General features: G+C 49.6%; 12 protein-coding genes across 12 annotated transcripts; 3 read left to right on the forward strand and 9 right to left on the reverse strand.

Moving 5' to 3' along the window:
• The first annotated feature begins 507 nt into the window (after positions 1 to 507).
• DEU56DRAFT_813962 (uncharacterized protein) lies at positions 508 to 1,758 on the forward strand. Its single transcript, XM_041353700.1, has 2 exons — positions 508 to 1,623; positions 1,676 to 1,758. Exon 1 carries the CDS (start codon positions 870 to 872, stop codon positions 1,395 to 1,397), a length of 528 nt encoding a protein of 175 aa, XP_041206548.1. The 5' UTR covers positions 508 to 869; the 3' UTR covers positions 1,398 to 1,623; positions 1,676 to 1,758.
• A 193-nt stretch (positions 1,759 to 1,951) lies between these two features.
• Positions 1,952 to 2,284, reverse strand: DEU56DRAFT_717782 (uncharacterized protein; the record flags this gene model as incomplete). The annotated part of the gene is made up of 1 exon (XM_041347628.1): positions 1,952 to 2,284. A coding segment is annotated over one exon (333 nt), but the record flags the coding sequence as incomplete, so codon positions are not given.
• Positions 2,285 to 7,610: 5,326 nt separating this feature from the next.
• On the reverse strand, positions 7,611 to 8,893 carry DEU56DRAFT_813989 (uncharacterized protein). Its single transcript, XM_041353701.1, is given in 3 exon segments — positions 7,611 to 7,795; positions 7,811 to 8,417; positions 8,467 to 8,893. 3 exon segments carry the CDS (start codon positions 8,759 to 8,761, stop codon positions 7,711 to 7,713), a joined length of 987 nt encoding a protein of 328 aa, XP_041206550.1. The 5' UTR covers positions 8,762 to 8,893; the 3' UTR covers positions 7,611 to 7,710.
• A 1,424-nt stretch (positions 8,894 to 10,317) lies between these two features.
• DEU56DRAFT_813992 (uncharacterized protein) lies at positions 10,318 to 10,980 on the reverse strand (the record flags this gene model as incomplete). Its single annotated transcript, XM_041353702.1, has 3 exons — positions 10,935 to 10,980; positions 10,629 to 10,727; positions 10,318 to 10,518 (listed from the first exon to the last, which is right to left on the reverse strand). A coding segment is annotated over exon 3 (201 nt), but the record flags the coding sequence as incomplete, so codon positions are not given.
• A 761-nt stretch (positions 10,981 to 11,741) lies between these two features.
• DEU56DRAFT_455247 (uncharacterized protein) lies at positions 11,742 to 13,955 on the reverse strand. The gene is made up of 6 exons (XM_041346312.1): positions 13,617 to 13,955; positions 13,401 to 13,559; positions 13,126 to 13,349; positions 12,646 to 13,072; positions 12,117 to 12,587; positions 11,742 to 12,033 (listed from the first exon to the last, which is right to left on the reverse strand). Exons 1-5 carry the CDS (start codon positions 13,808 to 13,810, stop codon positions 12,143 to 12,145), a joined length of 1,449 nt encoding a protein of 482 aa, XP_041206552.1. The 5' UTR covers positions 13,811 to 13,955; the 3' UTR covers positions 11,742 to 12,033; positions 12,117 to 12,142.
• A 1,465-nt stretch (positions 13,956 to 15,420) lies between these two features.
• Positions 15,421 to 16,412, reverse strand: DEU56DRAFT_455286 (uncharacterized protein). Its single transcript, XM_041346313.1, has 3 exons — positions 16,100 to 16,412; positions 15,555 to 16,050; positions 15,421 to 15,495 (listed from the first exon to the last, which is right to left on the reverse strand). Exons 1-2 carry the CDS (start codon positions 16,136 to 16,138, stop codon positions 15,562 to 15,564), a joined length of 528 nt encoding a protein of 175 aa, XP_041206553.1. The 5' UTR covers positions 16,139 to 16,412; the 3' UTR covers positions 15,421 to 15,495; positions 15,555 to 15,561.
• Positions 16,413 to 16,828: 416 nt separating this feature from the next.
• DEU56DRAFT_455382 (uncharacterized protein) lies at positions 16,829 to 19,002 on the reverse strand. Its single transcript, XM_041346314.1, has 6 exons — positions 18,865 to 19,002; positions 18,462 to 18,801; positions 18,246 to 18,404; positions 17,971 to 18,194; positions 17,493 to 17,919; positions 16,829 to 17,434 (listed from the first exon to the last, which is right to left on the reverse strand). The coding sequence occupies exons 2-6, from the start codon at positions 18,656 to 18,658 to the stop codon at positions 16,957 to 16,959; spliced, it is 1,485 nt and encodes a 494-aa protein (XP_041206554.1). The 5' UTR covers positions 18,659 to 18,801; positions 18,865 to 19,002; the 3' UTR covers positions 16,829 to 16,956.
• DEU56DRAFT_814006 (uncharacterized protein) lies at positions 18,476 to 19,893 on the reverse strand. Its single transcript, XM_041353703.1, has 5 exons — positions 19,810 to 19,893; positions 19,461 to 19,752; positions 19,230 to 19,361; positions 18,865 to 19,152; positions 18,476 to 18,801 (listed from the first exon to the last, which is right to left on the reverse strand). Exons 1-4 carry the CDS (start codon positions 19,821 to 19,823, stop codon positions 18,937 to 18,939), a joined length of 654 nt encoding a protein of 217 aa, XP_041206555.1. The 5' UTR covers positions 19,824 to 19,893; the 3' UTR covers positions 18,476 to 18,801; positions 18,865 to 18,936.
• DEU56DRAFT_814007 (uncharacterized protein) lies at positions 19,874 to 21,613 on the reverse strand. Its single transcript, XM_041353704.1, has 8 exons — positions 21,496 to 21,613; positions 21,334 to 21,442; positions 21,141 to 21,272; positions 20,847 to 21,080; positions 20,667 to 20,790; positions 20,417 to 20,602; positions 20,229 to 20,353; positions 19,874 to 20,171 (listed from the first exon to the last, which is right to left on the reverse strand). The coding sequence occupies exons 2-8, from the start codon at positions 21,436 to 21,438 to the stop codon at positions 20,073 to 20,075; spliced, it is 1,005 nt and encodes a 334-aa protein (XP_041206556.1). The 5' UTR covers positions 21,439 to 21,442; positions 21,496 to 21,613; the 3' UTR covers positions 19,874 to 20,072.
• DEU56DRAFT_814010 (DUF1183-domain-containing protein) lies at positions 21,614 to 22,902 on the forward strand. Its single transcript, XM_041353705.1, has 5 exons — positions 21,614 to 21,672; positions 21,738 to 21,945; positions 22,039 to 22,132; positions 22,191 to 22,292; positions 22,344 to 22,902. The coding sequence occupies exons 2-5, from the start codon at positions 21,763 to 21,765 to the stop codon at positions 22,802 to 22,804; spliced, it is 840 nt and encodes a 279-aa protein (XP_041206557.1). The 5' UTR covers positions 21,614 to 21,672; positions 21,738 to 21,762; the 3' UTR covers positions 22,805 to 22,902.
• Positions 22,858 to 23,877, reverse strand: DEU56DRAFT_902501 (uncharacterized protein; the record flags this gene model as incomplete). The annotated part of the gene is made up of 4 exons (XM_041356598.1): positions 23,559 to 23,877; positions 23,306 to 23,452; positions 23,027 to 23,253; positions 22,858 to 22,974 (listed from the first exon to the last, which is right to left on the reverse strand). The coding sequence occupies exons 1-4, from the start codon at positions 23,857 to 23,859 to the stop codon at positions 22,858 to 22,860; spliced, it is 792 nt and encodes a 263-aa protein (XP_041206558.1). The 5' UTR covers positions 23,860 to 23,877.
• A 1,263-nt stretch (positions 23,878 to 25,140) lies between these two features.
• On the forward strand, positions 25,141 to 26,923 carry DEU56DRAFT_914480 (uncharacterized protein; the record flags this gene model as incomplete). The annotated part of the gene is made up of 4 exons (XM_041357622.1): positions 25,141 to 25,815; positions 25,869 to 26,444; positions 26,498 to 26,579; positions 26,628 to 26,923. The coding sequence occupies 4 exons, from the start codon at positions 25,141 to 25,143 to the stop codon at positions 26,921 to 26,923; spliced, it is 1,629 nt and encodes a 542-aa protein (XP_041206559.1).
• Between the last annotated feature and the right edge of the window lie 144 nt (positions 26,924 to 27,067).

Consider the following 27,067-nt stretch of genomic DNA (forward strand, 5'->3'; position numbering starts at 1 on the left):
TAAACAATAAATAGCATAAATGAGTGGAATGATAAACTCGCCATGGCTACTAGTATTGGATCGAGCAGGTTGCGTTGGTGGAGGTGGCCAGTGAGTTTGTAGACTCGGAGTTGAAAAAGAGGGGAATGGTGTCACTCGCAGATTCTAGAATAACAAATAAAATAAGTACGGATGCACTGAGTCGTCACAGTAGTGGAAGGACAAACCCTTTTTGACTCGAAGTTTCTTCTGAGCTGCTTTCCTAGTAGTGGTTTCTGATGGTGACGGGGAAAGCAGTGTGTGACTGCGCGTTGCTATCGAAATGGATCAGTCCATGCACATAGTTTCCTTTCGGTCCTGGAAACAAATGTTCATGCAAACTAATATTCATGCACTAGTAGCTGTCTCTTACCTTCCGAACACCAGCCGACCTCGTAGCTATGCATTGGTTGGAATTCTACCCCGAAGCGAGGTACGAGCGTAGGGTTAGAATATTGACTTTGCGCAGCGGCTGTGCAGCACGTGGCTTCTCTTTCCGTCTACCACGCAGCGCCCAGGCTGCACTCCAGCGAGCTATGGCGCCCTGTCTGAAGCCTGCCGCCTTTGATTTTTCTTTCAGGCCACAAACTTCGGTGAGCTTTGAGATCCTTGTGTGCATCCGCACGCAATGAAGGCAAATCCGGCGGGGAAGCTGGCCATGAGTAGAGAGCACTCGAAGGTGCCGCAGCACTGCTCTTTCAAGCTTACTCTTGCAGGAAGTTTACCGTTGTGAACTCTCGTTGGGTCTCTCACCAGAGAACCTGATAAGGGGAGGAGTCATCCACCCGGTCACCAGGACACCTTGCAGCGAGCGAGAATACAATTCTCCCGAGTCCGTCCCTGTAGCACCTATGCCGCTGAATACTGCCCTTGCGTGGGCGCAAGGCCTCCCCACTAATACCTACACCTGCTGTCATGCGCATGGGGATTCCCGCACTTTCATGGACATGGATGCCTGCTCTGACGCAGATGCCCGCACTCATACTCACGCGGATGCCTGTACTGACACAGATGCCTGCATTGGCGCAGATGCCCGCACTCATGCTCACGCGGATGCCCACACTCATGCTCATGTTGATGCCATCTTACTACCACTTCTGACACCAACTGTCTCCTTATCTAGCCTCACCTCGATGCGTCGCTTTGCGGCTCCTACGACTTGGGAATCCGAGGTTCACTTCGCTGCGTCGCATTCACTCCTACTGGTGTGGGAATCGCAGCTCACCTCGGCTTACTTTTGCACAGGTTGGGGCCACTATCGGGGCTTCCGCCCGAAAAAACTATCTGCTTATAATGAAGCAAACATATTCTCATCCTCACCACTGCACAAGAGCGCCCGCAAAGTTAGTAGTTTGACGAGGGCTTTGGCCCATCTATAGTGTCTCATCATATTTGTAAAGACTCGTTAAATTCATATAGAGAATCTTGAAAATACAAACGTGTCAATCAACACAAACGCGCAGGCGGAAACGCGGAAACTCTTGATGAAAACGCGCCAGCTCTCAATTGACGAAAACGCGCACCGCGCAAGCTGCGGAACGCGCAAATATTAAATGTGCAGATATAACGCCATAGGTGTGAAGGTTGATATTAGTGAAGATGTTTCTGTCGTGGTATGAGCAGTGCTTGACCCAGCTTGAATGAGGCTTGAGATGACATGGTTGGGGCTTAACTTGGTAGTACGCGAGTATAGACTGTATTAGACTTGATAATGTGAGGTCGAGGCTGTACGGCCAGAGGACAAGCACTGTAAATATGGTGAGAAGTGGATACAGCAGTGTAGGGCCTGTGCGCAGACGGACACTCACATGTGCCTAGTTGAGTGTGAGCAACCGGAGTACGAAAACAGCACTACGTCCGGAAGGAAGGACTCTCCCAGACTATCCAGAAAGGATAACTTATTCTCGCGACATGTCGTAGCGCCTGAAGTTGCCCATGAATCGAAGCGGCGCGATGCCGGTGGTAGGAGGGCTCCATTGCTGTAACGGAAGCAAATCCAGATGAAAACCCACACGAACGATTCCATATCATGACGATACAGGTGTTTGACTTCGCCTCGTTGTGCCCTTGCGGTGAGAAGATCGAATGCCATGAACGGCACTGTGCCCGTGCGCTCGTTGCCCTGAGGACCCGGTACATTTGCCAACGACGATAGATCGCAGTCGTTCAACACACCCATAAGCTTCCCGAGCTTGTCACGGTACCACATCATGTTTTCGGGGCCGACATCTCGATGATAGACCCCTGCCTTCCACAGATCAATGTGGCCTGCACGTTATGTTAACGAAGAGCGAGATGAATGCCATGAAACACGAACATAGGATACAGGCAACTCGACCTAGAGACGTGAGCTTGTTATAAAATTGTGAATAACCTGATCATTCGCTCATTTGTCTCATAAGATCTCTATTGCGCCTAGACCGCAAACCACCAATAGAGGCTTGGCAAGATATGTGAGTCCATTGCGATCATTTCTGAGCTCTATCCATCCTGACTCCTGTTCAGGGCAATGACTTCTTCGGCGATCACACAAACCGCACGCCTCCTCGCTCAGCAGATAGGTCATCTCCGCTTGGTCTGCACAACTTATTCGGCTTTCTGCGCTCCAGCACTCGACCTGCAAATTCGCCCCGAACAATTCAGCTTCAGCCTCGGCGATTGCATTTCAGCTTATTTCCTGTGAGAAGTCCCGTCGATGTTGCTCCTTGCCGCGATGAAGATGTTAGTAGTTCCGTCATCACCATTACATGTCCCTCTTCAATATCTTTACAGAGATACGGCATGATCGCTGAGACTGATGCAGAAGCTGAAGCAGCTATGCGACGTACGAGCAGCAACAATGCCGGCAGCTCAACAGCACAAGATCAAGCTGCATCAGGGACACATGAACCTCAGGGCCGACCAACGCAAACGCAAAGCTCAGCTGACGAGCCTGGCGAATTTTCCCTTGAAGTCATCTGCTGCGGTTTGCCAGTCGTGCGCGTTCCACGTCGCAGACGGGAGGTCATCTAAATATTTCTTTCTCTCGAGTTTTCTTTCACCTCTCGCTCTCGTACTTTTCTTATGGATCATGTCTCGCCCCCAGCCGTGTACGAGCCTCGATCGTGTCCTCCATAAGTGAACATTTTTTTTGACTATTCTATTATATCCATACAGCATCGTCACATTCGAAGTATACAACTCGTAGCGCTCTCTTCTGTTGCGCGGTGGGGCTAGATAAGCAGTCTGACGTGCTAGATACTAGCTGCAATTGTGACAAGCAACTTAAACAATATTGTACGTCAGTTGTGCCCCAGCAATGCATACTGACTTTGTTCAGCATGCATCTCGTGTCTCTCCCTTGCTGGTCAACCTACAGCCGTCCGGTTGGCAAGACCTTTCCGATGCCAACCCGATGCCAATTCTCGACGAGAGTCATCTTTCTTCTTTCATACCTCACCTGACCCTTTACTTAATCGTCAGATCAGATTTCTCTCTCTCGCGCGCGCCTAGACAGCAAAGCAACAATAAAGGTTTGACAATATATGCAAGTCCAATATTGTGATCATATGTTCCTGAGCTCTTTATATCCTCAGGGCAATAACATCTTCGGCGATGACACCACCCTCACGCCTCGTTCCTCAGCAAACACAATGCGTTCGTACTCCTTGCAAAAACGGCATTAGAATCGCGAGTCCCCGATACACCCTGACCTTGTTATATTAAAATATAGGCGTTGTTATCGCTCGTACGTTGCATGGCTAAGACCGATTCCGCGTCAGTCTCATGGGTCATGCCGATTCTCTGCAAATGTATTCAACGATCAAAGAGGACAAGAGTATCGATGATGACGAGAGACTCACGTCGTCCTCTTGGGCATGGGAAACATCGACAAAAGCGATAAAGCTGAAACTCCAACGCCGGGGCTGGAGCGGTACTACCTAATTGTCGGGGAATATTTGCAGCCCGGGTGCTGGGGCGCAGGGAACCAAATTTAACAAATTGCATAGACGAAGTAGAAGCTTAAGTGACGGGCCTGCGAACAGATCTGAACGGCGAGGCATGGGATTTGTACTACTGTCCCAGACGTCATCGCCCTGTATCAGTGTTGCACTGAGGGGGGGTGAAATGTTACTGATATATATATCTTCCCAATACTCTATTGATTGCGGACTTTGGTGGTCTGGAGATGTATATTGATATCACCGTATTCATTTTTGTGTCAAGTGTCTATTAGATGGTATACTGTTTTGTGAAGGTAAAGTTTTCAATGCACAATGTACATGGTAGGCTCCGCGTCTCGACTCGGAGAGCACAGGGATCAGTAGATGGCGGGGAACGATTGGTCTATTTTAGAACTAACGCATCAGAAGCACAGGTTATCACCTAAGCAAGGCGCCCGTAAATACAGCATGCAAAACGGCATATATAGAAGGTCTGCTCACTACCTCCATTATCACCAACGTCCCCAATCGTCGTCATGCTGAACAACACGGTCGAGTCAAGCACGCCAGCGAAACAGAGAGAGGCGGACCAAGGACTGCTGTCAGACCCACCAGGACCTATCGCTCCCCTGAAGCCCTGTGAGAATCTGCCGGCTTATGGTGCACAGCACTGCCAGGATGTACTTTGGAAAGGTGAGCGAGCACATTGTGAAACCAATTGACCAACTCAACATCGAGCAGGAGGGAATGAGGCGCTCCCTCCTATGTGGACAGAGGTCTATCTTGGTGGCCAACTATTTTATCGCGACGCTGCACTCCTCATGTATGCAATCCACAGACCATTACCAGGAGTGCGACTAGGTGAGCAACGAAAGTGCAATGAGAGCGAGGAACTCAGGATCGAGCATAGATGACCCCTCGGAGTCGCTCGTTCCTGGATGCGAATGGCACATCTCGCCACTAGGTCGATCCTACCTCGTCAACCACAATACTCGGACCACATCGTGGAAGAAGCCAACGCCAGAACGTACAGCAGGGAGTTTGATCCCAGAGTGCATCATCAAATGCGACAATGAATACAACAACACCCTTGCCTGGTTGGGCACCAGTGGCAATATAATGAATACCTCGGACGATGGTTCAATTCACCAGTGGACAAGAGATGGAAAGCCAGTAGGAAAGTCTTGCGATGGTGATGGACACAACATAACCGCAATGGCGATATCTCCGGAGGAAACAGTGGTCATATGTGGAAGTTCAGATGGCAGAGTACGGCTGTGGAATGTAAAGGAGGGGAGCGTGGTCGGTAACCCGCGGTGGGAGGGGAATAATGACACAATTGCAATGATGTGCGTTGATTGGTCTCCGAATGGGGCGGAGGTAGCAGGTGGATTGGAGGACGGCACTATACGACGATGGAACCCGGCCACTGGCAGACAAATTGCACAACCCATAAAGAGAAGCGATAAAGTTGTGCGGACAGTCAAATACTCTCCACAAGGCGACAAATTCGCCAGTGGCGGTGATGACGAAATGATCCGGGTGTGGTCAAAGGACGGCAAGTTGCTGATCGAGATAAATGGACATGACGGCACAGTGAGATCGTTATGTTGGTCCAAGGATGGTGCATACATCTTCTCTGCCTCGTATGACAACACCATCCGAAAATGGCAATCGATCGACGGGGAAGAACTCGTCGTTTTTCATGGTCATACCAAATCTGTTTTATCCATCTGTCTGTCTCCCGATGGATGCCGTCTTGTCAGTGCATCATTGGACTACTCAGTTCGCATCTGGGACCTCAAAACAAATAAGCAACTTGGAGACCCACTCTGGCACGACGATCAGATCTCGATTGTTGCCGTGTCCTCTGATGGACAATACTTTGCCAGTGCTATCAGGGGGCCGAATGGAAAAATATATGTATGGAGTCTGGAAGTAGCACTCAAGCGTGCTCGTGGTGTTGACGTGCGTGTATACGTCGCTTTCATCAGGCTCTTTTCTAAGCGATTTTGTGTGTCGGTCAGGACAATGCGGATCCTAACGCGAAGCTCAAGGCGAGTCATCTGTCTTCTCTTTCATGCCTCATCTCACTCCTTTATCAGGGACGTGCAACTCGACCTAGAGACGTGAGCTCGTTATAAATACTTTGATCATTCGCTCATTTGTCTCATAAGATCTCTATTGCGCCTAGACCGCAAACCAACAATAGAGGCTTGACAAGATATGTGAGTCCAGTGCGATCATTTATGAGCTCTATATATCCTGAGCCTGTTCAGGGCAATGACTTCTTCGGCGATCACACAAACCGCACGCCTCCTCGCTCAGCAGACAGGTCATCTCTGCCTGGTCTGCGCAACTTATTCGGCTTCTTGCGCTCCGGCACTCGACCTTTAAATGCTCCTCAACCAATTCAGCTTCAGCCTCCGCGATTGCATTTCAGCCCATTTCCTGTGAGAATCTCCAGGCGTCCCGTCAACGTTGCTCCTTGCCGTGATGAAGATGTAAGTGGTTCATCATCACCAATACATGTCCCTCTTTGATATCTTTGCAGAGATACGGTATAACCCCTGAAACCGACGCAGAAGCAGAAGCAGCTATGCGACGCACGAGCAGCATGATAGGCGAGAGTTCAACACCGCAAGGACAAGTTGCAGGGGGACGACCCACACAAACTGCTCAGGGGCAAAGTTCTGTTCCCAACACAGAGGAGCCATCATATGTGATAGGATGCTGTGGATTTGATCTTCAAGTTGTCCGTCGTCGGCCCGCATCGCACTAGTCTTTCCATTGCATACGAGGGAGGTTTCAGTGGTTATTGTGAGCATTTATTCCTCGATGCGCATGAGCCAACGTAACGATGACGTCTCCCTCTCCATCTTGTGGTCTGCACGCATAGTTCAGCGTAGACTGCGGCTATGAACATTATGCATTCGAAACACTGGGGGTTGAGCAGTCGGTGCACTTGAGCTGTGGGATTGAGGAGAGGGTTAATGCGTCGGACGTCCTGGAGGATCCTAGGACAAGATGGACGACTCGGACATCGGCAGGGTTTAGCACTTTAAAGCTTAGGGTACCGTGTTCGTTGCAGATTCATGACTCGGTCGCGGTGATATTCATACGATGAGGACTATCTTTTTCTTCTTTTGGTCTACCCTATAGCCTTCTGCATTCTGCATGACAACGTGGTCTCCTTCACGACTTACGCTTATATACTTGTGTCAACAGGTGCCGTCTGGGTGATTCATATTTCAGAGTAACACTGATTAAACGGACCGAGCCCTGACCGTCACAGATTTTGTTCTCTGTAAATCTCTGACTGTTCTGATGCAGCGTACCAACAGTGTCACCGCCTTTGGCCCTTGTAGCAACACTGAAATCAATCGAGGTCAAAAGTTCCCAGGAATTGTGAGCAGCGCGAAGGGCAAGGTGACGTAAACGGTAAGGCATGCTGTTGTCCATACAGGTATTAATCCTCTCGATGAACAGATGTTGTTTAGCGGGGCTGCAGCTCACGCTCATACTGCTCATGAGTACAAGAATGTCGCATACCGTTTCGTGTTCGTTGGAATAAACAGCGTCGAGACTAGCCAGTCGAAGTCTTCTGGAGAATGGTAATAGTCTTGTGAGTCTAGGCCTTAGATGATAAGGAAAGCGCGGCGGACACGAGAAAGCGGCAGCTCGTAATATTCTATATATCTATCTACATAAATGTTTGAACAACTAAAAGTTACACCGATTTATATTCAGAAAGTCATGAGTAGGAAAATCACTGTGAACGGATGCGGCGCTCGAGCTCTTGCCAGCCCGTGGTCGCGGTAAACATGCCTAGGAAAATATCCATATCCTGTTCAATTTCATCTTCCTCTGTTTCATCTTCCTCTGTTTCATCTTCCTCAGGCTCTGACTGCTCGACCACTCCTGGAAGTCCGTCGACCGGGATTACTCCTGCGAGCCGACTAAGTTTCTGACCAAGTTGCTGATTAGACCGATGATGACGATATTCTTCAAGCACCCAGGCACACTGCAGAAGGAAAAACCACGTCAGACGCCCTATGTCGTTTGGGCGGGAGCACCTTCCCATATCAGCCAGGAAATCTCGCTTCTTTTCGCGACATGTCGAGGCGCCTAAAGTTGCCCATGCATCGAAGCGGCGCGCTGCCGGTGGTAGGAGGTCTCCTTCGCTGTTGTAACGGAAGCAAATCCAGATGAAAACCCACACGAACGACTCCATATCATGACGATATAGGTGTTTGACTTCGCCTCGTTGTGCCTTTGGGGCGAGAAGATCGAGCGCCATAAACGGCACCGTTCCCGTGCGCTCGTTGCCCTGAGGACCCAGCGCCTCCTTCAACAACGATAGATCATAGTCGTTCAACACACCCATAAGCTTCCCGAGCTTGTCACGGTACCACATCATGTTTTCAGGGCTGATATCTCGATGATAGACCCCTTCCTTCCACAAAGCAATGTGGCCTGCACGTAATGTTAACGAAGAGCGAGATAGATGCCATGAAACACGAACATAGGATACATTGCCGCCACACATTACAAAGGTCGTCTCTGCGGAGTTTCGTGATGGGGGAGAGCTTGGGGAATACGAGGATGTGGAGCACACGACTGCCTATGGTAGGTTCCGGAAAGCCAAGCGCTGCTCGGATTGAGGACGTGGGATTCGTGAACTTTTCGTGACAGAGCAGCACAGGAATATGGCCTTCTACGGATTGGTTCACCTTAGCGATCTCCTTCACCTTTTCCAAGATTTCCGGCTCGCTAGTGCGATTCTCCCGGGCCTCTCCCCCAAAGACCTTGGCCACCATCCCAAGACTAAAAGGACAAAAGAGGACGACCTATTCCTGCTTTATATCCGGCCGACCGGTATGGCGCAAATTTGGTGACCATGGATCAATCTGAAGTGGTTTTGATGTCCAGTTCGACTCCGACGACGCGCTGAGTCGCGCTCCATCAAACGCGCGCACGTGATGCCGACTTTGGGTGTAGATTGCGCGTAGATGGCCCAATATAGTATGTGCATTGAACTCTGAGCTCCAGCTAAGTCCTATACGTGTGGGTTCAATACAGGTCCTTGAAGCGTTCAAGCACGAATTAATTCGGTGTGCGGCAAGTGATTGGGCTGCCTTGAACAGTTGAACTTGTCCGTCTTCATGACGATAACGACTAGAACTTGTATGACTCATTGCATGAATATTCACTATCGAGAGTGATAGCGTGTATTGTGAATGTACAACTGAAATTTACAAGTATCGATACGCAGAAAACTGCATATTGGGTAAGAAGCAATGAAAATTACTGTCAAAGCTTGCTGAGCTTAACCCAGGCTGCTGTCGGTAGTGGTAAACTCGAGTAAAAACTTATCCATATCTGAGTTTGATTCCTCGGCGTGTGTTTGCTGGCCTGCTCTTGCCCACGGTCTCTATCGAGCACGACGAATACTGTCAATGCGGCGATTGAAGGCGGCTGTATCGAGCACCACAAAACAGTCCACGAGGAGATCCCACATACACAAATTTATATCTGAATGCACTTTCATCGTGACGTAGTCTTATCAGCATCCAGCCCTCATTTACAGCATGAGTCCGCATCTCCAAATTTGGAGATGAAAGTATTTGACCACTCCGTCGCCAGCATGCCCGCTCGACTTGACTACAGTGGCCACGCCTCATGGGAGAAACCTCGGGGTGTCGATGTCAACAGAGATGCATTCATACTTACATCGTGCTGGTTCGGTCCTCGCAGCGCGAATTAATTGGGTAAGCGGGAAGCGACCGGGCTGTCCAACCCCTGCTTGTCTGTCTTCATGGCGATAACGACCTGTACTTGCATGACTCATTTTTTTAATATCCTCTATCGAGAGTGATCGCTTTAGTACGTAGTGTGAATGTGCAATTGAAAATTTTTTAAGCATCGATACGCAGAACACCGTATATAGGGTAAGAAGTAATGAAAATTACTGTGACAGCGCGCTGAGCTTAATCCAGGCTGCTGTAGTGGTAAACTCGAGTAAAAACTTATCCATATCCGAGTGTGACTCCTCGGCGTGTGTCAGCTGGCCTGTTCCTCCCCACAATTTCTCTTGAGCAAGACGGACTCTGGCCCTTTGGCGATTGTGGTCGGCTGTGTTGAGCACAGTAAAACAGTCCATGAGGAGAGCCCACATACGCAACTTGATGTCTGAAAAATTGGGGTGCGAACGGTTGATGTCCGAGGGCTGATATTTTTCGACATGATTCTGAAAATAAAGCTTTTCCTTGCCACATGCCACAGCGCCTAAAGTTGCCCATTCATCCAACTCCAAGGGGTGCGATTCCCATAGGGCTCCTTTCCTATAACGCAAGAAAATCCAGGCGAAAACCCACATGAACGACTCCAGATCATGGCGATACAAATGTTTCACTTGGCTTCGTTGACCCCACGTGTTGGATAGGAGGTCGAGCGCCATGAACGGTATTGTGCCCATGCGTTCGTTGCCCCCAGGGCCCGCCGGAGTCGACAGCGATGATAGATCATAGCTGTAAAAAATACCCATCAGGGCGCCTTCAGACTTGTAATATGTCATATTGCTAGGACTGGCATCTCGGTGATGGACCCCTCCCTTCCATAGATTAAGGTGACCTGTGCGATATGTCAACAGAGAACCGCATAAATACAATGAAGTTAACTACGTACACAAGATGCATTGATGCCACACGTTGAAAAGGTCTTCGCCATCGAGCTCTGTGATGGGCTGCAGCTTGTGAAATACGAGGATGTAGAGCACATGAGTGCCAATGGTCGGTGCTGGAACGCAAAGCAAGGCTCTTTGGACTGCAGATGTGGGATTTGTGAACTTGCGGTGCCAAACTAGCTGAGGAAAATGGCCGTTTAGATTCATGGTCTCATGGAAACCTTGCTAAAATTTCCGGCTCGCTCAGAGTGTGCTGTTCTTTTGCTCAAATTTTTGTTGTCCGACATCCCGCGGCTCTTCCTTCATCATGATGGCTGCCGGTATTTCTTGGCGAGCTGCTTCGCTAGACTCTAGGTGATAGGGAACTGCCTTTTCAAAGTCCGTATTGTGCCATGAGTCATTCTGCCATGACTCTTCCTGCATGCTAGTACGTACCGCGGCGCCTGGAGTTTCCCGTGAATCGAAAAGGCTCGATGATTGCGATGGCCGCCGGATGACTCCATGCTTGTAATGCAAGCGAATTCAAGAGAAAACCCATATTAGGGACGCGACATCTAAAAGATACAAATATTCGACTTCGTATCGTTGGCCCTGTGAACAGCAAGAAGATCGAGCGTCATGAACGGCGCTGTGCGCGCGCATTCATTGCCCTCAGAACCCGCAGCAGTCGATAGGTCATAGTAGTCAATCCAGTAATATATCTTGTTGCCATCAGGACTGACTCGGACATTTCGATGATACACCACTGGGCCATTCCAGAGATCGTGGTACCTGCAACGCGCCCGTTCAACTGAGAGTCACATAGATGCAGCAATCAACACACATAACTTAGTAAATCATGATGTCGGAGCTCCGCAAGGTCGTATGTTGGTTCGTATTTGCTAACGTAAGCAACAGTCAGCATAAACCGAAACCGAAACCGAAATCAAAGTGTACCAGTTGCAACTTATGCATGAATCAAACTGTCTGAAAATACGGGGCTCGTCCTAAGATTTAATCCTCGCTGTAGAGTCCTCAGGCCTCGGGCCTCAGCTACCTTCAATATGACCGTTGACGGCACTACAGGAAAGATGGCACGATTTGCGTAAAGAAAGTATTCACTTTGAGGGTGCGTGTGTGTACACTCTCACTGGTCACCCACTGATCTATCAAATTTGCGGTTCGACTCCACGACGCGTTCCCATCAACACGCGCACGTGATGGCTGACTGAATTCAGTCAACTTCAATGACAATCAAGTCCTGCCACTGGCAGCTAGTAGCTCAGCTACATTGATCAATCTCATTCTATAAAACTCAGTCTGTTAGTTCGGCAAAAATAATATCAATAGGAGCGCGCCAGCTTGAATGTAGTTTATGTTTTTTGTGTTGAGGCCCTGGTACTAGTACTGTTGCTGTGTATCTGGATTCTGTGGTGATGTCGGACAATCAATACATTTGAAAAGAAAAATAGAATTGCAGTCATCGGCTAAGTGGTGCTCGTAATACTCACTGCATCTCGAATCCTTCGATCTACTCCTAATCGCTCGCAGGAAATCCTGCTTGGCTCCAGGGCCTCGTACCCTCGCTCATGTACTCCTCAGTCAATCTCGCGGCCGTAAGAAATAGCGATCCATCTAGTCCTTCTGCGCCATCGAGTTCCGTGCCCTTGAAGTAGCCCTTGGGTCGTGCGCCATAAAGCGAAGAGAAGTGCGCCAAGGCGCGCTGAGTCTTCGGCAAATGCTCGTTTGGGTGCGTTATTGCAGATTGAATAATGTCGAGGAACGGGTTGGCGACCTTGACCTCGGACGAAAGTTGTGAGGTGGCGCTGAGGAAGCTTTGAACGTCCAGTCGAGGTAAGCCGCGTGTGATCCACCACGCAAGAGTCGTTGCGAAGTATCCGCGAAGCAAAAGAACTTGCGAGTTTTGTGGTAGGTAAGGCAACAGGGATGGCAGGAAGAGACTTGAGGTGACGAGATGCATACTGAGCGTCCCAAAAATTAGTATTTATTCTCGCAAATGACCACCGTGATGCCACTTACAAGAAGAAGTCTGCTGTTAAGCCTCTGTCTTTGCTCCATCCGCCAATAGCGTAGAGAAGAGTGCTGGTCCAGATGCATTCCTCTATCTTGCGTTCAATTTCCCCTGGCTGTGACGGGTCGATCGTCCATTGTTCAGCGTAGCGCCAAATAGTAGCACCGTGCTCAGACATCAGACCGTCAAAATCTTTATTGAAGTACTTCTTTATTTCCTTCGGTGCGAATTCTGAATCTTCCATGATCTTGGCAAGAATAGAAAACGCATGTCCTTTCTGCGGTTGTTCGAGCTGCGAGGGTGCAACAGACATCTTTGTATTAAGGGCAAGCGAGGCAAGCCGAGTGGCTGTCTCCTCCACTGCACTTGTGCCGCTAGGCTCGAAAAGATACAACGGCAAGAACTCACGTCCATGCACGCTGGTCAATGCGAGACCTTAAGATGTCTATGTCAGAGATCTGTTCACGATGGTTTGTCGTATCGCTCACCTTCAACAACCATGCCTGGGATGCCGAATTCCACGCCGTATCCTACATGGATGAAGGCGTGGAGCAACCCTCCAAGGAAGCGGGCCAACATCACCGGCTGGGTAGATGCATCGCGTCCTTCTACAAAGTTGTACTTCTTACAGAAGATGTATTCCTCCAGCGTGGCGCTGACGCCCTTTTCCTTGACAACCTTACTGAAGAAGGCTATATATGCAGCGTAAAATCTGACAAGGAATCGATTGAGCGGGGTCTTTCAAGTGTCATGATGAACTCACCTCTCATCACCTAGATGTTCCATGAAGTTCGCTTCCGTGATCGCCTCGGGGGGCTCGACAGCTGGGCGCTGATAGGAGCCGTCTTCCTCATAGAACTGTTCGATCAGAGGTCCACTCGCGCCCGCGGCATATAGTGCCAGCGTGCGATGAGTGATATGGCTTCATCGCCGCTCGAATCAGAAATATGAGATAGGATTAATTGAGATGCACACGCACTTGTGAAATTTGATGTTGTTGAAGAAAATGTGGTACTTGGTATGGTTGTCCTTCAAGACGTATGTCAAAGCTGCGACTGCTTCTGGGGAAATTCCAGGGTACCGTGGAGGGGAAAGCACACTCGGCGGGGAAGATGGGGAGGGAAACAGGGCATCGAGATCTCTGTCGTCACAAGTCTGCTGAACTGCAGTCATCTTTGAACGAGGCTGCAAAAATGTAAAGGGGATGTAATGGTGAATGGATCCTCGCAAGCATGCATTTATGTCCCTGTCCTATAGTTACAGGGCGCTGAGCTGTGATGCCCGTACATTTTGGGAAGTGGGTCTGTTCCCAAACACAGATACTATATCAGGTGTTAACAGTTGACGAAAGCTTTCACTGCGCCCTGAGATCCGGATCACATACCAACGCCAAAATGTGTTCAGCCACCAGTGCACAAACAGGTATTGGTGCAGAGACCTGCTAGTTGACTTCCACGAGGCGTGTTTGTGACCAATTGACCTAGCTGTCAAAGTGCCCTGACACTGTGGCTCCGACGGAACCTCCATGATTAACTTATGTCTGACCTTGCCCCACCTAGACCACTCCGCAGTACTTGCGTGCGATCCGATAATATCGGAAAGTGGCAACTGCTGCAAAACAGCAGGATATCAGGGGGTTTCTTTGGTGTCAAATATCTTGCTCACCCCAGTCATACACCGCCCTAGCAGAGGGGTATCATTACTGTGAAACCGCCGTCAAAGTCAGATCAACACACCACAGTCATTATGCAATTGGCTCTCCACGAACCTACAAAATAGCTTTATGAGCGGCCACCAACTGGGATCATCTGAGATGAGGGTCATAATATTTGAGGCGTGTGTGAGGGAGGGCTGAATTCTGTGGACGTACTTATGATGATGGCTTTGTGCGTTTCACTGGCGTGCGCAATGTATCAACTTTGACAGATCGAAAAACTGTTCATAGTGGTAACTTGTTGCCGTTTCCATCTTAGAGATGGAGTTTCTGCCACGCTTGGCAAAGTGCACTGCACTCAATACATCATGCATTGATGCGACGGAGCTCAGCGCTCAACGCCAACATTCTGCGCTCGATCGGTCCAGCTCACCATTTTCCATCGGGCTATAGTGCCACAAGAATGTGAAAAATACGGCAACTCTGGTAAGAGTAGCGGAACCCTGGTTGAAAACCATGAAACCCGATGCAAAACGTACTAGATTCAATTCAACACGCTGGCAATTAGTGTGTGGAATGCTGTGAGAATTGGTGGAGGGGGCCAGTGTCTAGGCTATTTCTGTCCCGGTACTAAGATATGCCTGCTAAGAAATAAGATCCGCGTCATGCGTTGACTTCAGGAATGTAAATGCTTAGGGAACGCACTATATGTCTATGCAGCATCGATCTCTATCTCGTATGAACGACACCCCGCAACTACACCACTCATCATCAAACCAACACCCCAGAACTCCTCACGATCCCTCTCCAGCTCTTCCACACATAACTCGCAAACAAAGCCGTCTCATCCAGAGCTTTTCCTGCATGATCTGCATTCTCAAGGAGTGAGTCCAAGAACGCTGATGCTGTCTTTGGGGAAGTCAGCTGGTGAAGTTCGGCAGCGAGGTATATGGCGGAGATAGATGCTCGGCGGGTGTACCAAGATGACTGGATGGTTATGGTGGGATTGATTGATGGTACAGTTAGATTAATTATTAGTTATATATATGTATGGGGAAAAAACGCGACATACCTCCCGTAGATCGCTATCAGCGATCCAGCACGCCTGATCAGATACTTGAACAGCGTGTTTGATAATTGGGGCAGGGTCCACCGGTAGCAGAGGTAGAGGTAACGCGGATGAAGAAGCGAGGAGAGCAAATGCCTAAATCACCAAGCATAAGTTATATGCACGACGACGGCGACAGCGAGGAAGAAAATAACATCAACATCAACCCAGATATTCGATACCAAGCATCAAATACCTCTGGACTGGCGTGGGTGCAGGCGTTGGGTTGTCAGGCTTAGGACGATCCACCGGCAGATATTCCTGGTCGGCTTTATACGAAGAGGGGGGCGGCTCAAGCTTTTTTGGTTTTCGCTTGAACTCGATACAAGCTAGCACATCTTCCCATAAAAGAGGCGTTTTCGGTTTGTCCATTGCATTCGTGACCCCATGGTCGTCCACTACGATGCCCTTGTCATCCGGGAATGCTTTGAGTGAGCTTTGCAAAAGAAGAAAGACGACGTCGGGCTTCCGAGTCGATCTCTCCTTCTGGTGGGATTGGAACATGGGGAAATCATTCTGCTGACAGATCATGTCCACGGCGGAGACAGCAGGACTCGTCCCATCAACCTTGATCTCTTGAAAACAGCAAGCGCAATGTTTGTGACTTTTATGAAAGGGGCGTGAAATTTTTCTTCGTGTCCTGGACGTAAACTTGCAATCGTTGTAAGCATGAAAAGCCCAGCATCGAAGAAGCACTCACTATGTCTTCGAGACATCCCTGATACCAAAAGAGTGACATTGTTTGCCCTTTGCAGCGGACGCCGCCGCTCCTCCGTTGCAAACTGGTAGAACTGCCTTGAGGGACTTTCGCAGGAGGTGAGGCTGTTCAGTTTCCTTATTGCAAGAAGCGCGTTGCAGGAGGGTTTGAAGCATGGCATCTACCTTGCACGTCTTGGCCTCCTCGATGTTGCGCTGAATCCATGGGCGGATCTGGTTGACGCTTCATGACACGTTAAGTGCTGCTCAATAAAAACAGGGAAGGTGCTCACTGGACACCGACCAGGATGATGTGCTCGCTGACTGCGGCGGCGCCACGTGGCGGCTGTTTGGACGACGCGTTCCCATCAACACGCGCACGTGATGCTGACTTGATTCCGAGTCAGCTGGTACTAGTAGGTACATAGATCAATTTCACTCCATAAAACTCAGTCTGTTAGGTCGGCAAAAATAAGATCGATAGGAGCGCGCCGGCTTGAATGCAGTTTGTGTTTTTTTGTGTGTTGAGGGGGACTACACTATCGACCGCGTACATCCCGTTCTGTACGCACTGATCAATCATGCTAAAACTGTCACACTGGAAAGTTTATCTGATTCTAACTTAGAAAGAACAAATGCATGCCGACTCAGTCGCAGTTCTCTATTTTGTTCGCCTACTAAGATACACAATCGTTACCCCCTTTAGATCCCTGTGCTTGTATGATCAGCATGGTATTAGTACTGTTGCTGTGTATCTGGATTCTGTGGTAATGTCGCACAATCAATACATTTGAGAAGAAAAATCGAATTGCTGTCATTGGCTAAGTGGTATTCACTACATCTCGAATCCTTCGATCACTCCTAATCGCTTGCAGGAAAACCTGCATAGCTCCAGGGACTCGTACCCTCGCTCAAGTACTCCTCAGTCGATCTCGTACCCTCGCTCATGCACTCCTCAGTCAATCTCGCGGCCGTAAAAAAGAGCGATCCATCCAGTCCTTCTGCGCCATCCAGTTCCGTACCCTTGAAGTAGCCCTTGGGTCGTGCGCCATAAAGAGAGGAGAAATGCGCCAAGGCGCGCTGAACCTTCGGCAGATGCTCGTTTGGGTGCGTTATTGCAGATTGAACAATGTCGAGGAATGGATTGGCGACTTTGACCTCTGATGAAAGATGTGAGGTGGCGCTGAGGAAGTCTTGAATGTGCAGTCGAGGGAAGCCGCGTGTGATCCACCACGCAAGGGTCGATGCAAAGTATCCGTGAAGAAAGAGAACTTGCGAGTTTGGTGGCAGGTAAGGCAACAGGGATGGAAGGAAGAGACTTGCGGTGACGAAATGCATACTGAGCGTCCCAAAAATTAGTATTTACTCTCGTAGACGACCACCGTGACGCCACTTACAAGAAGAAGTCTGCTGCTAAGCCTCTGTCTTTGTTCCATCCGCCAATAGCGTAGAGAAGAGTGCTGGTCCAAATGCATTCCTCTATCTTACGTTCGATTTCCCCTGGCTGTGACGGGTCGATCGTCCACTGTTCAGCGTAGCGCCATATAGTAGCACCGTGCTCAGACATCAGGCGGTTAACATCTGTCTTCAAGTACTTCTTGATTTCCTTCGGTGCGAATTCCGAATCTTCCATGATCTTGGCAAGAATGGAAAACGCATGTCCTTTCCGCGGTTGTTCGAGCTGAGAGGGTGCAATAGATATCTTTGTATTAAGGGCAAGCGAGGCAAGCCGAGTGGTTGTCTCCTCCACTGCAGTCGTGCTGCTAGGCTCGAAAAGATACAACGGCAAGAAGTCATGCTTAGACACGCTGGTCAATGCGAGACCTTGAGATGGATGTCAGAGATCTGTTTATGATGATTTGTCTCGTCGCTCACCTTCAACAACTATGCCTGGGATGCCAAATTCCACGCCGTATCCTACATGGATGAAGGGGTGGAACAACGCTCCAAGGAAGCGGGCCAACATCACCGGCTGGGTAGATGCATCTCGTCCTTCTACAAAATTGTACTTTTTACAGAAGATATATTCCTCCAGCGTGGCGCTGACGCCCTTTTCCTTGACAACCTTACTGAAGAAGGTTATGTACGCGGCGTAAAATCTGACAAGGAACTGATTGGGCGGGGTCCTTCAAGTGTCATGATGAACTCACTTCTCATCACCTAGATGTTCCATGAAGTTCGCTTCCGTGATTGCCTCGGGGGGCTCGACAACTGGGCGCTGATAGGAGCCGTCTTCCTCATAGAACTGTTCGATCAGGGATCCACTCGCACCCGCGGCATATAGTGCCAGCGTGCGATGAGCGATATGGCTTCACCGGCGCTCGAATCAGCAATATGAGATAGGATTAATTGAGATGCACACGCACTTATGTAATCGCATGTTGTTGAAGAAAATGTGGTACTTGGTATGGTTGTCCTTCAAGACGTATGTCAAAGCTGCGACTGCTTCTGGGGAAATTCCAGGGTATCGTGGAGGGGAAAGCACACTCGGCGGGGCAGATGGGGAGGGAAACAGAGCATCGAGTTCTCTGTCGTCACAGGTCTGTTGAACTACAGTCATCATTGAACGAGGCTTCTAGAATGTAGAAGGGGATGTTATTGGTGGATGGATCCTCGCAAGCATGCACAATTGGTGTTTGGGATGCTGTGAGAATTGGTGGAGGGGACCAGTGTCTAGGCTATTTCTGTCCCGGTACTAAGATATGCCTGACAAGACATAAGATCCGCGTTATACGTTGACTTCAGGAATGTAATGCTTAGGGAACGCACTATATGTCTATGCAATGGCAGCATCGATCTCTATTTCGTATGAACGACACCCCGCAACTACACCACTCATCATCAAACCAACACCCCAGAACTCCTCACGATCCCTCTCCAGCTCTTCCACACATAACTCGCAAACAAAGCCGTCTCATCCAGAGCTTTTCCTGCGTGATCTGCATTCTCGAGAAGTGAATCCAAGAATGCTGATGCTGTCTTTGGGGAAGTCAGTTGGTGAAGTTCGGCAGCGAGGTATATGGCGGAGATAGATGCTCGGCGGGTGTACCAAGATGACTGGATGGTTATGGTGGGATTGATTGATGGTATGGTTATTAGTTATATATATACGTGCGAGGAAAAACGCGTCGTACCTCCCGTAGACCACTATAAGCGATCCAGCACGCCTGATCAGATACTTGAACAGCGTGTTTGATAATCGGGGCAGGGTCCACCGGTAGCAGAGGTAGAGGTAACGCGGATGAAGAAGCGAGGAGAGCAAATGCCTAAACCACCAAGCATAAATGATATGCACGACAACGGCAACGGTGATGAGGAAATAACATCAACATCAACTCGAATATCCGATACCAAGCATCAAATACCTCTGGAAGGTGCTCCAGCACCGGTTCGTTGCTCCTCAACCTCGCCTTCAATACGTCTCCCATTCCCATCCTCTCCGCCGCCTGTTCCTTCATCCTAAGTCTCGCATCATCAAGCCACGCGTGTACAAGCGTCCTACGTGCATCGTCTCCTGGACCAAACAGCGCAGTCACGCTTGCGTCTGGGAGAGGATGAGCCAGCGGCGTGGGTAGGGACAGCGCCGACAAGGATAGCGCTTCGCGAGTGAACCCATGGGTTTTGATGAGCGGAAGCGTGAGCTTTAGGAGTTTAGCACTGGAAATGAATCTACGTCAGAGCTTTGGCGTTTAGCTATAAAGTTGTTGACCAAACCTGGTGGTAGTCATCTCATAAGAATATCAGGCACGTGACTGGTCATACTCTGAAGGTTGCAAAGTTCAAAACTGAGAAACTCGTAGATAATGTGGGGCAGACTAAGGTGAACAGATAGAAACGTGTGTACGCAGTCGATTATACTACATAAGCCTACTTACTAGAATTGAAATGAATTGATCACTGACATATGCTTGGAGCAGTTGTTCCACGACGAAAGCTAGTACTGGGGTATAAGTATATGCGAACTCAGCACGACACCATCAGCCGAAAAATCCCTTCGCCCTCAAGTACTCCCTATGTTCCTCGCGATGCGCAAGCACCTGCCTATCAACCGAGCGTCTCCACATTGGTATCCCGATCTACAGCCAAGCGTCAGCAATGTGCCCGAGCCCGAAATGTACGAGATGAAAACATACAAGCGCAGCTAAATCCAACAGAACATCCATAGCAGTGTTGCTCCGAGGCGCACAACCACGCGTCGAAGCTCGGAACAAGCTTGTGATCAGATCAGCGGTGATGTGTGCGTGACCCTTTTCGACACCTAGCCAAGCCGATAGTTCAGGATGAGGTTGAGGTTGTAGTTAGTTCATGAAGGATAACGTACCTGCGAGCAATCCAGCAGCAGCCTTGTCCGCTGTCAGACCTTCATCCGTCGACTCTATAGTTTTGGTGATCGCCGGCTTCGTCTTGTTTTCTTCGTCAAAGCCAGGGGTGTACATCGTAGGAGGGAAGAAGATGTGAGTGTCGATACCATACAGCATCAGCTCTGAATGCAATGAATCAGCCAGTCCTACAAAACACAAAAAGTTCATTAGCATCACTCAAAAGAACATGAAGTAGACACATGTACTTACCACGCAGAGCATGCTTGGCAGGGGAATACGAAGAATATCCAATCAAAGACATATATCCAAGGGTCGAAGACACCAGTATGATCTTCCCTTTTTTATTCTCGCGCACCATTTGTTTAGCAGCAGCCTGTTAGCTATGATGTTATCGTCCGTGACCTGGAAGTTGTGGGACAGTCAACTCACGAATGCGGTCCATGCTTGTATCCAGTATCCGTTTGTCATTCCACGCGTGAGGTCCTCTGGTTGCATTTCAAGGAGGTACATCGGTTTTGCAGCGCCTGCACATGTGAAGACGACATCGGGAACATGGCCGCCGTGGGCGTCACTAGCTGCTTGAAGGGCGGCGGCAGATTCCTCTGCAGTGTCGAGAGAGAAGGAGAACGCTTTGAAGATTTGGTCTGGGCGTTGGCGAGCAGCCTGTGTATGGTCATTCAGACCGAACGGATCGTTTGATCATGAGCACGAACAGACACGAACCTCTAGCTCTTTTAGCGCCTCGTCAAGCTTGCTTTGTGTTCTTGCTACTATTGAAACGTGGGCACCTTTCCGTGCGACGAGCTTGGCGAGTGCAAGTCCGAGACCCTGGCTGCCGCCTGTGATATAGACGTGCTGGAGTACCAGATCCATGCGCGTGAGCTACTTAAGTATTGAGGAAGACTTCTTGGCTCACTAGTCCCTTTGGAGACCATTTTTTCGAGTAGAACATCTTGAAGTACGATGAGCAAATAAGAAAGAGGATCAGGAAAGCCTTGGGAACCAAAGACCAGTCGGACATGTAGCTGAATAACTTTGAGCGGATTCGGTTCGATCGAAATAGAGTGGTGGGACGTACCTATGAAGCCAGCAGGTGATATTGCCAAGCTAGTAAACTTATAAGTCAGCCAGACGTAACCGTAGGGATACCAAGTCTGTTTCAAGAGGAATGTTCATGCACATGAGCCGCACAGCCACCGAACCGGCGGTTATGCGTCAACTCATATGATCATTACACGTTTCACATCCACGTCGTGTATGCGTCCCAAAACTCGTCCTTGTATTCTTGACCAGCTGTACTGATCTATTTACAAAGCTCAGCCCTCACCTCGCCAATTTATATTTCATGTCCCGAATCGCTTTGGAGAGCATCCCTGGTCTTACGTTTTACAACAACGCGCTTACAGCAGCACGCCGTACCAGTCCCATCGCTCAACTGGTATGCGTCGGGAAAGCGTGCGGGTTGTATCAGCCGGATGTCGTGCGCTGCAGTAATATCGGAGGGTCGGGTACGGATGTTGATTGGAAGGTGAGTACTATTGTTTCATGTTAATTCCTTAGGGCGAGACCACTAGTGAGCTCTACCGAGTTTATATCATGGGTTCTGATATAATATTCGCAGTGTGAAGCAGATCTCCCGTCCTCCTTGCGTTTCGGTCGAGTGGAGGTCTCTTGCGAGGGGTGGAATGGCCCTGGGGATCCCTACGTCATGAAAGGTCTGATATCCCCATTCACGTCGGGGCGAAGTCTCATAATTTATTAATGATCACACAGGCTCCTGTTCTCTGGAATACAACCTCGTCCAACTTCCTGGTACACTCCGCGACGACTCCGACTCAACCTGGTCTCACTCTTACGCCCGTCCATGGTTCAGCAGTAAGTTCTGCGCATACGAAGTATACCAACGCTTATCGCCTATTTATTTAGACCTCGATAAATCTGGCATCTTCTTTATGTTTGTATGGATTGTTGTTCTTGCTGTTATAATCTACAGCTTCATCCGACCTTTCTTGCATCGCAACGCGTCAGCCACAGCACCTCCCTCTTATCCTGGTGGTGGACAAGGGAGGTCGGGTTTCCCGGGCTCTTATCACACTAGCCCACCCCCGCCTTACACCAAAGATGCCAGTTCAGGGTTCACAAATAGCGGTGCGCAGTGGCAGCCAGGGTTCTGGACTGGCGCCGCGCTTGGGGCGCTAGGAAACCATCTTATAAATCGTGGCCCGTCGCAAGCTCGGGAGTATGACTGGGAGAGAGAGAGGCGCGTGCCTCTTAGTTCGAGGAGCAGACTTGTGCCTGGTTATGATAGCCAGGACAGAGGAGAGGGGTCGTCTGGCTTGGGTGCGATGAGGACTAGTGCGGGGTATGGGGGTTCGAGTAGTAGGTGATGGAATGTCACAATCACAATGTACGGATTAATTGCACAGATAAGCTATACTAGTCAAACCTCGACGAGACCTATCTCGAGGTCCGCGTCACCCCGTGTGCTGCTGGGTAGTAGTGCATCTTCTTCCCCCAACTCCTGCTTCGTCTCAGAGGTGCTATCAGGACTGTCAGACTAGGTGACTTGGTTAGAACGTGAGCAATATCAATATCACATAAGGGCTTACTGAGTGAGATCCTGTAGGTACCCAAGCTGTGAAGACGGATGGCAGCAGGGATCGACAAGACTCGAGTGCTTCGACAAACGCCCCCGGCTGCAGTACCTCTGGTTCTCGGGAAAAGAGGCCTCTGAGAACTCGGCAAGACATAACCCCAAGCGCCAGGAAAAGCGCCAGAATTACAACCAGGGAAAATATCGCCACGACAAGCACCAAGGCGATGGATACCACCATCACTTGAGTCACGAATTTAATGGGACTCATTTCAGAGATTTGAGATATTCATACAGCAGACGATGTTCTTGACAGTTACGAACACCCAATGATGAACCGGGTACAGGATTTTCCCATAAAGATGCAAATGCTCTCTCTCATACTTCCGCTTGTAGGCCACGAAGTCCCAGAAGAACAGATGCATGCCGACAAGGCCAGCCACTAATGGACGCAATACATAGAGTATGTTCAATTCGACGAAGTCGTCTAATAATGTGATCAAATATTATAACTTGAAGACACGTCATGATGCCATGGACGAACTCACCGGGAAATTGGAAATAAATGTGTTGTGCCCCTATGATTAGCCAATTGAGGTACTGCACGAAAGTCCCAGCAGGATGAGCAAGCCAGCTCCCATTCTCTGACCACCGGATGTAGAGCTTGGCGAGAATAAGGACTGTGATCAGGGCTGCTAACGCGAATACCCATTCGGTCACGAGGGCGCTGTTCAAGTTCATGAAGCCGAAGTGCGTTGGGATCCACTTTATGAAGTGGGGAATGAATGTTAGAAGGATCAGTGACACAATTTTGAGAGAGCTTGTGGGCTGTTCATTGGGTGACTCCATGATTGTCGATGAAGAGAGATGTCGGAGTGAGCCAAACCGATGGGTCCCCGACTCCCCACATTATAAAGGGGGAAGGGCTAAGAATCCCGAATCTCGTGTGCAGACTGCTGTGCAGACCTGCACGTTTAGAATCCCGTTACCGGAATTCCCATCTCACAAAATATCAGATTGCAGTGCTGATCCATGTGACAGACACGTCTGCTCTCACACACCGTCGCTGGTATTTCCGTGACTCGTCTATAATGGTTTTCTGTGCGTTTCTGATGTATGTCAATGAAATACACTGCACTACTGATTGTCCGGATAAGTGAGTCTAACTTCGATGAGGCCCTTCTCAAGGTCCATGGTACCCTGTATATTGAGACGGCCGGGATGCACAAGTACTTTGATGATGGCTGCTGGAAATTCCGACATTACAGCCATGTCGGCGTTATTCCTGAAGCTGAAGTATGTTGAGATCGCCATTATGAGGTAGGGAGTCAATGTGAGAAGCATTAATAGCACAAGACTGAGAAAGTTTGTGGGCGGTTCGCTGGGTGGTGACTGCATGATTGTCGTAAAGAGAAAACAGGGGTAAGTAGACTGAAATGGTATACTTACGTAAAACTACCCGCAGGTTGTACGGTTTGTTCCTTAGCCGCGGAACCACGAACAAGCAGGATCATACATACTTGGTATGAAATTCTGGTCATTTGCTCTTGCGAATCGTCGTGCACGTATAGAATGAAGGCGTCGGCCAGCCTATGTGCGATCTGCGTCAGTATTACTCTTTCATGTTGGACAACGAGGTCAGTTATACAATGAGAAGACAGCTCAATGCAACCAGGTCAACCTGCGCGGGGGATACGAGAGGTTCAAGGACGACCAATAGAAACAGGAGCCTCAAGTAGTGGGACGAGAGAAATCGTCTATAAAAGGGTGAGTTGCTGTGGATTTTTTTTTGGTCGTCGGTCATGAGGTGATCTACTGAAACTCTTGTTACTTGATAATTTAGGATCTTCCTATGTTATGGGCTATAAGGAAATATTTCGTACCCAGCCATGCCCCTCTTTTCTGGCAGGTAGCTGGAAGGTAGCTGGAGTATCAGTGCGTCGACTGAAGTGTATTGTTGATTTTTCAGACACGTGACTGACGCGTCGCGATCGAGTTTGTTTATCGAGTCGGCAAGCACACACAAATAATATCAGATTATAAATATCCTGGATATACTGGAATCGCCCGCCGTCGAATATCTTATCTTTCCAGCTGCACGCCTTACATTTTATAACGATATTCACCATCATGATTTCCACCACTTGCCATGTCGCTTCAAAGTTCGCCATCACGGGCATCCTCTCCCTCTGCTTCTTCAGAGAAGCTGTCATCCGCCCCGCTCAGCGTGACAGGACAGCCTCCGCCGGCCGGATCGTCGCGTCGGGCTGCCTATCGACAGTCATTCTTCTCATGGCCGCCCATCGAACCGCCTCAAAGATCCTCAGAGGCGAGATCGGCATCTCCTCCGCCGGCGAGAATCCCATAGACGCCGTCCCCACCGTGACAGCATGCGACAATACTACTACCAATTTGCCCATTTCTTCGTTGCATGTACCCGACTCAATTCCCAACATCACTATCGATTTGCCTTTTCCTTCGACACCTGTACCCGATTCAACATCGCCTTCCGACATTGCTATGCCAGCGGTCGATTTGTCAAACTCCTCGACATGTATATCTCCACCAACGCCTCACGAAATCACCCCGATCGATTTGTCGACTTCATCGGAATATGTATCTCCACCTTCACCTCACAACATCACTATCATCGATTTGCCCGATCTCGACAACTGTAACCGACTATCCCTCACATCCGACACTACCCTCGTGGCCCGCGACGACGACGACGACCTCAAGTTCGCTGACAAAGCCTCGAGTACCAAAGAGGTCGAGTCATCCGGCAACGAACGGACTTTCCAAGAGGTACGTCGCATCATACCTAATTTTTTCATCGCTAAACATTTTAATTGCTATAGGCCAACGAACGAGCACCAGCACGCGCTGCGCATGGGTGCCGTGTCGACACACTATCCCCAATCACAACTGTAACTAAACTGCGGCCACTCTTCCTGGTCAACAAATTCCGGACGACAACAACTACACTGCGGCCACTCTTCCTGGTCAACAAATTCCGGACGACAACAACTACACTGCGGCCACTCTTCCTGGTCAACAAATTCCGGACGACAATTTCACACACTATCACCGACCATTCCCTTCCTGGATCCACCCACCTCACGAACGCCTCGCTTCTCACTCTGCCAGTGGTCGACCAATTTCAAACGGCGTCGTCTACGATTCCTAACCCTTCTTTTCCTGGACCGGCCCACTGGATTGAAGCTAACGCCCCCCTTCCTCCATTCCTCCGCCCCGCCAATGTTAACTCTTCTCTCACTGGATCCGCCTGCCTATTAGCCCAAAAGACAAAGGCCGCTGCCTCCTGGCTCAAGCCTCTAATACTTGTCACGAAACACGCCGCCGGTCGACCTACACCTCCCCTTGCAGGATATCAGCCTGAAAAGGCCCGTCCGCACAAGCTCGAGCCACAAAAGGTACGGACATGTTTAGCACCAGACTAAGTATGTCGCTCATCATATTATATTAGCCCAAACCTAGAGCGTCGCGATCAAACGCCGCCCGCGATAGCATTGTGCAATCTCGCCTCCGGCGACACACCAAAAGGATCGGTTAGTCATTTCTCCTGACGTCAAACTTGCTTATTGATGTGCTACTAGTTGGTCACCTTGCGCTAGTCTGCGAAGAGATTCGCACTGGCCAAGCAGACCTCATGAACGTCTGGGTCGCTACCATGGCGGAGGTTGGGTTCACCTCGACACTGTCCGGCAACCACCAAACGTCGCTGGGGTCACCCTTTCCTCCCATAGTCGATGCGATTTCGGTACCAGAGCCTGGTTTGCGAATCAAAGACCGCCTTGCGTCACTTCGCCAGCGAACAATTGCGGTCGCAGCCACGATTCCAGCTACCACCACCACCACCGCACCTTCTTCAGCTTGGCGATGCACCCCCTGACACCTTTAGCATCTTACGCCCGCCCACCATTACTCACTACAGCACCGAGAACCACCGCCTAGCAACAACCACACTACGATAGCCCATCAAGGTCATGGGCCACATGCTTTCGAGCAGAACACGACGCTATCAAACGACGCTACA

Source organism: Suillus clintonianus (genome assembly GCF_016758775.1).
Source record: "Suillus clintonianus strain FC179 chromosome Unknown DEU56scaffold_55, whole genome shotgun sequence".
NCBI lineage: Eukaryota > Fungi > Basidiomycota > Agaricomycetes > Boletales > Suillaceae > Suillus > Suillus clintonianus.